This window comes from Staurois parvus, unplaced genomic scaffold, assembly GCF_062004578.1.
Source record: "Staurois parvus isolate SC_StPar_1 unplaced genomic scaffold, SC_StPar_1.0 ptg001090l, whole genome shotgun sequence".
NCBI classification, from domain to species: Eukaryota; Metazoa; Chordata; class Amphibia; order Anura; family Ranidae; genus Staurois; species Staurois parvus.
The window spans coordinates 3,986,087-3,996,009 of NW_028318886.1; the positions used below are offsets into that span (position 1 = coordinate 3,986,087).

General features: G+C 41.8%; 1 protein-coding gene across 1 annotated transcript; it reads right to left on the minus strand.

Moving 5' to 3' along the window:
• Nucleotides 1-4,738: 4,738 nt before the first annotated feature.
• On the minus strand, nt 4,739-9,680 carry LOC149440375 (olfactory receptor 5V1-like). The gene is made up of 2 exons (XM_089658750.1): nt 9,670-9,680; nt 4,739-5,672 (listed from the first exon to the last, which is right to left on the minus strand). Exons 1-2 carry the CDS (start codon nt 9,678-9,680, stop codon nt 4,739-4,741), a joined length of 945 nt encoding a protein of 314 aa, XP_089514876.1.
• Between the last annotated feature and the right edge of the window lie 243 nt (nt 9,681-9,923).

Sequence of the window (9,923 nt, forward strand, 5' to 3'; positions counted from 1 at the left end):
TCGCTACCGTTCAAAAATGGTGGCCTTTTTCACACCTGCTGAGAGGGAGGCCAAAATAACGTACTATAAAAACCACCTATGTAGTCAGCTGGTCTCTGCCTGTCTGCGCCAACGTCCATCCTCAGACACTGTGGGCCCTGTGCGCTCGCGTTCCGCTGCCATGGCAGCAGGGGAGGGGTGGGGTGGTAGGAGCAGTGGCAGCTCCACCAGCAGCGGCTGCCTCAGTCTGCAGTCGATGATGAGTAGCTTTCTTCACCAGCGCAGTGAGGAAACTACTAACCAGCCGCAGCAGCAGCAGCAGCAGCAGCATCAGGTGGACCTGGAGCAGGACCTCAAACAACAGGCTTAGGCCTACTTGGACAGCACCCTGCCAACCGAGGTAGACAATCCCCTTGACTACTGGGCAACGAAACTTGACCTTTGGCCCCAACTAGCTGAATTTGCCCTTGAAAGGCTGTCATGCCCGGCCAGTAGCGTGGCATCGGAGCGCGTGTTTAGTGCGGCAGGAGGTATTGTAACTCCGCGGAGGACACGACTGTCCACCCAAAGTGTGGAGAGACTGACGTTTGTGAAAATGAATCAGGCGTGGATTAGTCTGGATTTCAAACCACCAGTTCCTGACACAACTGACTAAATCTGCCATGAATCATGCCCCAAACATGTGCCACTTTCAGGTCTCCTCACACTGCTGGTGTGTTACATTTTTTGTCATAGGGTGCTGGCAGATTATGGGCCTCCCATAGCTGCTGCCAGGCCCCTAATCTGCCATGGGCCCCTATACCGCCTCCTCATGCTGCTGCCAAGTCCAGAGTCTCTCATGGGTCCCTGTACGGCCTCCCATTGCTGCTGTCTCCACCGCCACACTCTGCCATGTGCCACTTTCAGGTCTCCTCACACTGCTGGTGTATTCCATTTTTTGTCATAGGGTGCTGGCAGATTACGGGCCTCCCATAGCTGCTGCCAGGCCCCTAATCTGCCATGGGCCCCTATACCGCCTCCTCATGCTGCTGCCAGGTCCAGAGTCTCTCATGGGTCCCTGTACGGCCTCCCATTGCTGCTGTCTCCATCGCCACACTCTGCCATGTGCCACTTTCAGGTCTCCTCACACTGCTGGTGGGTTCCATTTTTTGTCATAGGGTGCTGGCAGATTACGGGCCTCCCATAGCTGCTGCCAGGCCCCTAATCTGCCATGGGCCCCTGTACCGACTCCTCATGCTGCTGCCAGGCCCGTAATCTGTCATGGGCCCCTGTTGTCGCTTGTTGGCATATTCCGCTCGTTCAGATGCTCCTTCTCCTGCTACTCCTCTTCACGGATTCCGTCAGCAGTCTTTCTTGGAATCCGTTTCCAAGAGACAACAGTTTGCGAGCACGCACCAGACGGTGCAGAAGCTGAACGTCCTCCTGTCCAAGTTGCTGCTGCCAGGCTCGTAATCTGTCATGCGCCCCTGTACCGCCTCCTCATGCTGCTGCCAGGTCCAGAGTGTGTCATGGGCCCCCGTACCGACTCCTCATGCTGCTGCCAGGCCCGTAATCTGTCATGGGCCCCTGTACCGCCTCCCCATGCTGCTGCCAGGTCCAGAGTGTGTCATGGGTCCCTGTACGGCCTCCCATTGCTGCTGCCAGGCCCGTAATCTGCCATGGGCCCCCGTACCGACTCCTCATGCTGCTGCCAGGCCCGTAATCTGCCATGGGCCCCTGTACCGCCTCCTCATGCTGCTGCCAGGTCCAGAGTGTGTCATGGGTCCCTGTACGGCCTCCCATTGCTGCTGTCTCTATCGCCACACTCTGCCATGTGCCACTTTCAGGTCTCCTCACACTGCTGGTGGTTTCCATTTTTGTCATAGGGTGCTGTATGGCCTCCCATTGCTGCTGCCTCCACCGCCACACTGTGGCTCCACACTCTGGTTTTGGCCCCGTGACTGCCCAAATGAGTGAAGTGTGCGGTGATTCTAAGATCGACGGCACTCATCTGCATGTCATACTGCCTGACAGTATTATTTCTCTTCCCCAGCAGACTCCAAGGGCATTTAAATTAAAGGTACAGTGTTCAGCACTAATATTAAGTCTCTCTGAAGCCTAGAAACACCCTTTTTTAAGTTAAATTCACAGCGAATATATTCGACTCGAATCGAAATTTTTCCACGAATTCGCCGAATCAGTCTAATCGAATTTTTGAATACTTCGCTCATCTCTAATTATTCCTGTAGGATATGTTATAGCAAAAGAGGCATTTACAAAGAAAACAATGAAACAGTTTAATTGAAATTTCATTGCTGGCTTCTTATAAAAATGCACACATACTCTTTCAAAAGCCCCCCAAAATATTGAATGGGGGTGTTGTCTCCTATTGATTTCAGTATGGTGCGAGATTGGCATCTGAATTTCTCCCTAGTAGTGACGTACCAGGGAGAACATCAATTTGGCAATCAAAAGGATGATGCAGTGGTAGATCAGAAGTAGATCAGGCACCTAAAATTGTGGAGTATTCCTGGTAGCAGTCAAAAAGAGTATTAATGGCAAGAGAAGCAAGAATTAATTGCTCACACAGACAGCGACTGGTGCAGTAATTGTCCCAAAGCCTCAATTTTCTAAGAGGCCCAATTTATACATAGTTAAGGGTACATACAGTAACTACAGGTAATGTAAGATCAAGGAACAGGTTGAAGACTGGATCATGAAGAACAAAATCTGCTCTTGATGACAAGCTCCTGCTGTAAGGACTAGGATGGAGAGTCTGGAGGTTGACTAAACCTTGGTCTAGCAGATAGTTGTCATAAGCTAGAGAGAAGGAATGGTCCTTTGGAAGCTATGGGAGTGAAACTGTCATTCAGCTAAAGGAAGCGATATGTGCCAATAGTTGTTTTTTTAATTTTTTTTTACCTTCAGCGGTCAGCAGGAGCCGGGTATCATGACTGATATGGATCTGCATTGCTGAATGATGTGACTGATAATGAAATACCATGAGACATTTTTTTGTTTTATTAAAGGACTTGTCAAAAACTTTACGTGTGCTTATTTACACTTTACATTTTTTTAATGAGTAGAAGTACTATGTACCCCTACTCATTCATGTAGAAGTATTTCAGATTCTGATAAGCCCCACCCACAGACCCACACAACCACTGAGAGAAGTCACCAAAGATCCATTATCTCCTGCGCTCAAAGACTCAGATCAAACAGGCGTTAGTGACAAGCAGCGTGTTGTGTGTTTATCCGCTGGTGATCAGAGGTTGTGCAGCTCTATCATGAAGCTGGGGAAGCTTAATAAAACTGTAGAGGAAGATGAAAGAAAGAGCGCACAAACCTTGCGCATTACCTCAATAAATAGTGACTAATTTTATTAATAAGGAAATATACTCACAAAAAAAATAAAATGTCCAAAAATACATGTGTATTACCATGAGTATTTTCATGTGTATTGCTATGCTCATCTAACAGTATCACCACCTGTTATACCATCATGATTCATGTAAATAGTTTGAGGGGAATTTGTATTTGTATATGCATTTGTTTTTTTATCAGCTCTGATGAAGATGGGAGCACCCTTCGAAACGCGTTAGCCTACACCCCCCTACCTTTTCGATTTACCTGTAACCCTGTTTGGATTATGGTTACTTATGCCTGTTATACCATCACTTTGTGAGTATATTTCCTTATTAATAAAATTAGTCACTATTTATTGAGGTAATGTGCAAGGTTTGTGCGCTCTTTCTTTCATCTTCCTCCACACAACCACTGACCCAGGGTTATGAGGCCCTTGTCCTCATCAATATAGTAATACACCCCCCCCACCGCATGTTGAATACATGTGGCCTGGTATTGTCCAGGGGGACACATGCTGTCAATAATAATATAAAAATACAGTAGCAGGAGAAAAAACTACTTTATATTATAAAAGTTGGACAATAAGACAACCAAGAGCTCATGTAGCCTTAGACTAAATAATTATAAAAAACTTGAATAAAAGATGCTTATAGACACATACCCTTTGAATAGCATGTAGCATTTAAAGGTTATACATGAAAATATAGGAACACTTACAAAAGAATGCTTAGATTGCTAATACTTATCAAAGTAACCATGGTCTCATCTATTCCCTTTTAACAGTGCACTACATCTTTCAGCCATTGGATTTAATAGTCTAATTACTGTATGTAGACTCTACCACATTGAGATTTATTCATTTGAAAGCTTTAGAAAAATGTTGCATTCAAAAGTATTATACACCTTTCTACCTGCACCTTTTGTTTTTCACCCACTTAAGGTGTGCATTAATCATGTAGTTTCATTGTATCATTTGATGCCCTGTACGAGCAGCCTATAGTATAGTAATTCTTCACATTCCTGTGGCAGAAAATGATTGTGTTCAAACATGAGATGTGCTCTGTGCAGAAGTGAGCCTGATTCTGCACTCTCCAGGTTTAGCAAATAAACCAGATAGGAAAAAGCCAAGCCAATACACTGAATGCTATGTGTCCCAGTACAAGACGTTGGCTGTCCCTTTGGTGAGTAGGGAAGGCTAGATGCAGCAATAAATGGAAAAAGAGGAATCAGTCAGCCATGACACTAAAAACTGCAGCCACAACATGTGAGTTCATCATTACAAGGTAACGCAAACAAACAACACAGGTAGTATAACTACACCAATGCCTAGCTAAAACAATGAAAACATTTGAAAATGTAAACTGCCTTTAACAGGGAGAATTGGATATCGCGAAGGGTAGCAGTCCATCAAAATTTAATGTAATGACTGCTTATGATTAATATGGGTACTTTTCAAAAATGTTTTCATGGCATTTAGGACCTCTTTATTCCTCAGACTATACACTAATGGGTTTAACATTGGAACCACAGCAATGTATAGTAGAGAAAGGAGTTTGTCTGACTCTTGAGAGTATTCTGAATCTGGTTTCATGTAGAACCCAAGTGATGTTCCATAGAGTAACATAACAATGACCAAATGAGAAGAGCAACTGGAGAAGGTCTTGAGTCTACCTTCTAATGTGTGGATTTTTAAAACGGTAGATATGATAAATACGTAAGAGGCCACTATGAGAAAAAATGGAATTATCCCAATAAATAATCCCTCAATTAAAATAATAGTAATAATTTTTGATGTATCTGAGCAAGAGATTGCTAGTATCGTTTTAAGTTCACAGAAAATATGGTTAATACCCTGTAACTTACAAAATGATAACTTCGACACCATCAGTGAATGCATCATGCCATTTAATCCTCCGGCAATCCAACATAAAACATTCAGCAGAAAGCAGAGTCTGTTGTTCATGATCACAGAATAGTGAAGGGGTTTACAAATAGCTACATAGCGATCATAAGCCATTGAGGTCAGAAGGAAAAATTCTGCATCCAGGCAGAATACAAACATGAACATCTGCATTATGCAGCCAGGGAATGATATGCTGGTGTCCCCTGTCACTGTGATAGCCATGAGCTTTGGTAAAATGGAGGAAATATAAAGAATGTCTTGTACTGAAAGGTTACACAGAAAGAAATACATGGGAGTGTGCAGCGTAGAGGCCAGGCAAACAAGAGATGTAATAAGCAGGTTTCCAATCGTTGAAATCAAATACATTATTAAAATGCTTAAAAATAGCACTACTGATACACCTTGAAGTTTAGAAAATGCCAGAATATGAAAAGTTTGCAGGAAGGTGTCATTATTTGCATGCCCATGCCTAATGTATTAATAAAAAAGGATTTTATTCATCATAATTTATGATAACTTTTTTCTTTTCTTTTTCTATTATAACTATTTTCTTTGTAGACTGAATACATAATGTCAATGTCTTTTAAAGGACATCTGCTTTATCATTATGTGAAAATCAGTACAAGTCTGACCCACCATTTTTGCACCATCAAGACTCCACAGGGCACTTATACTAGCCACAGCAGGAAAGCTGGCTGTGAACATCGTGGGGTAGATTTACTAAAACTGGTGCACTCAGAATCTTGTGCAGCTGTGTATGGTAGCCAGTCAGCTTCTAACTTCATCTTGTTCAATTAAGTTTTGACGCTAAAATCTGGAAACTGATTGCAAAGCTGCACCAGATTTTGCACTCTCCAATTTTAATAAATAACCCCCTGTCATTCTACTATGAGCTGAGATTATTCTAGGAGTTCACTATATACTAGTTTATTGACTAAATGTCCTCCCACCTCTGCTTCAGCATGTCTCAATTACAGCAATGCTGTAAAGTAAACCTGTGCTTTGCCCATGCAGAGCAAACAACGGGTACACTTTAGTGCTGCCCTCCCCAAAAGGATATTCTTACTTTCCTTTAACTGCTTCCTGACTGCCCTATGGCCAGCACCCGCCAATCGCCGAGGAGCACTGACAGAAGAGAGGTCTGTATGTAAACAAACAGAGCCAAACAAAGCAGTGTGCCTACACAGTAAAGCACAAACGGACAAAATAGTAAAACAGCACACAGTTAACCCTTTGATTGCCCCAGATGTTAACCCCTTCCTACCCAGTGCCATTAATACAGTGTCAGTGCTTTTTATTTGCACTGATCACTGTATTATTGTCAGTTGTGATGTCAGTGGCACTTAGTAAGTCCCCCTCAGTGTCAGAATGCCTGCCGCAGTCCCACAGTCCCGCTATAAGTTGCTGATCGCTGCCATTACTAGTAAAAAAAAAAAAAAACTAATTCCAGTGTATATATATATATCTATCACCATTTGTAGACGCTATAATTTTCATGGAAACCAATTTATTTACATGTATTGGTATTTTTTTTTAGCAAGGACATGGAGCAGAATACATTTTGGCCTCAATTTATGATGAAATTGGATTTTTAAAGTTTTTTTTACTGGATATGTTTTACAGGTGAAACTCAAAAAATTTGAATATCGTGCAAAAGTTCATTTATTTCAGTAATGCAACTTAAAAGGTGAAACTAATATATGAGATAGACTCATTACATTCAAAGCAAGATAGTTCAAGCCGTGATTTGTTATAATTGTGATGATTATGGCTTACAGCTCATGAAAACTCCAATTCCGCAATCTCAGAAAATTAGAATATTGTGAAAAGGTGCAATATTCTAGGCTCAAAGTGTCCCACTCTAATCAGCTAATTAAGCCATAACACCTGCAAAGGGTTCCTGAGCCTTTAAATGGTCTCTCTGTCTGGTTCAGTAGGAATCACAATCATGGGAAAGACTGCTGACCTGACAGTTGTGCAGAAAACCATCATTAACACCCTCCATAAGGAGGGAAAGACTCAAACGGTAATTGCAAAAGAAGCCGGATGTTCCCAAAGTGCTGTATCAAAGCACATTTATAGAAAGTTATGTGGAAGGGAAAAGCGTGGAAGAAAAAGGTGCACAAGCAGCAGGGATGACCGCAGTCTGCAGAGGATTGTCAAGAAAAGGCCATTCAAAAGTGTTGGGGACTTTCACAAGGTGTGGACTGAGGCTGAAGTCAGTGCATCAAGAGCCACCACACACAGACGGATCCTGGACATGGGCTTCACATGTCGTATTCCTCTTGTCAAGCCACTCCTGAACTACAATGTCAGAAGCGTCTTACCTGGGCTAAAGAAAAACAGACCTGGTCCGCTGCTCAGTGGTCCAAAGTCCTCTTTTCTGATGAGAGCAACTTTTGCATCTCATTTGGAAACCAAGGACCCAGAGTATGGGGGAAGCATGGAGAGGCACACACTGCAAGATGCTTGAAGTCCAGTGTGAAGTTTCCACAGTCTGTGTTGATTTGGTCCACTGTGCTTCATTAAGTCCAGGGTCAACGCAGTTGTCTACCAGGAGATTTTGGAGCACTTCATGCTTCCTTCCGCAGACGAGCTTTATGGGGATGCTGACTTCATTTTCCAGCAGGACTTGGCACCTGCCCACACTGACAAACGCACCAAAACCTGGTTCAATGACCGTGGGATTACTGTGCCTGATTGGCCAGCAAACTCGCCTGACCTGAACCCCCATAGAGAATCTATGGGGCATTGCCAAGAGAAAGATGAGAGACATGAGACCGAACAATGCAGAAGAGCTGAAGGCCGCTATTGAAGCATCCTGATCTTCCATAACACCTCAGCAGTGCCACAGGCTGATAGCTTCCATGCCACGCCGCATTGAGGCAGTAATTGCTGCAAAAGGGGCCCAAACCAAGTACCGAGTACATATGCATGCGTATACATTTCAGAGGTCCGATATTGTTCTATGTACAATCCTTGTTTTATTGATTGCATGTAATATTCTCATTTTCTGAGATTGTGGATTTGGGGTTTTCATGAGCTGTAAGCCATAATCATCACAATTATGACAAATCACGGCTTGAACTATCTTGCTTTGCATGTAATGAGTCTATCTCATATATTTCAGCTTTTAAGTTGCATAACTGAAATAAATGAACTTTTGCACGATATTCTAGTTTTTCGAGTTTCACCTGTATAGCAAAAAGTCAAAAATATAGGTTTTTTTCTGTTTATAGCGCAAAAAATAAAAAACCGCAGTGGCGATCAAATACCACCAAAAGAAAGCTACATTTGTGGGGAAAAAGGACACAAATTTCATTTGGGTGCAGCATTGCATGACCGCTCAATTGTCAGTTAAAGTAATGCAGCGCCATATCCCAAACAATGGTCTGGTCAGGAAGGGGGGTAAATCCTCTGCAGTGCAAGTGGTTAACATTCTACCCAATCCCCCCCACTGCCCCCTTCCACTGCCCTGATCGCTCTATTCAGTTCCTGTCAGAAAGGAAAATATGTCCCAGACGCTCAGAATTCCTTTATTAAGAGCTCATGCAGGGCTGACTCACTTTTTTTTGTAATATTTGTTATGAATTAACCTTTTATGCAAGTATATTCAATCTAATTTGGATAATTAAAGATTAAACCTTGAACAAGTCACAGCTGTCCAGATAGAATACTAGTGACTCATTAGTAATATGATTGCTGGAATTTGAGTGTGAAAAGAAAGAACATTTATTTTACAATCTTGTCGCTATTTTACCTGTGAGTAGATGTAGACTTATACCAATGATCTTCAAACATATCTTTTAAAGCACTATAATGTAAAAAAGAAAGAAGGAATTTTAAAAATACATTGTATGCCTTCTTAACTTTTCACCTCTACGTTGGTTTTTATTATTTATAGATTTATGTACTGTACACACCACAAACCTTTATAGGGCTTTGGAGAAAATGGAAAGCTCAATCAGTGTACACTGGGAATTTGATTAATTTATGATTTTTAAACCCCAGACAGCAAAATGTCTAAAGGGACCACTACCAAGAACATCAATTATCCAAATGATCATATATTCATAAATACAACACTAAACAAATAATAGTATAGAAAATATAATGAAAGTGTATTAGCAGCCAGGATTGCTGCAGATATATAACTTACCCTCCCACATAAATTTAAAAAAATTAAAAATGAAACTCAGCTATTCACCAATATAAACTAATTCAGCAGACAAAGATAAAGTGGTTGTAAACCTCTGAAATAAAAATGAACAAAGCATATTCTTCTATAGTGTGTATTAGCCTCTTGAATAAATAAAATTCATTAGTGCTCACAAAAATGCATAAGGCTCCTTTCACACGGGTGGACCGTTTGTTTCATCAGTTCAGTCACTTTTTTTCAAAGAAAAAAGGGAAGTTTGTATCAGTTTTTCTTCAGTTTACATCAGTTTTTCATCAGTGTTTGATCAGTTTACAATCAATTTTTACATCAGTTTTTTACATCCACTACCAATGCAAAAATGGATGCAAAAATGGACCGTTTGTCCATTTACGTCTGATTTTCATCCATTCGTTTTTTTTTTGTTTTTTTTTAACAGAACAAAAATAGGGCTTTGATCAGATCAAAAAACTGAAGTTGACAAATGCGGATGTAAAGGGATGTAAACAGATGATCACCTGTTTACATCCATTTTTCCAT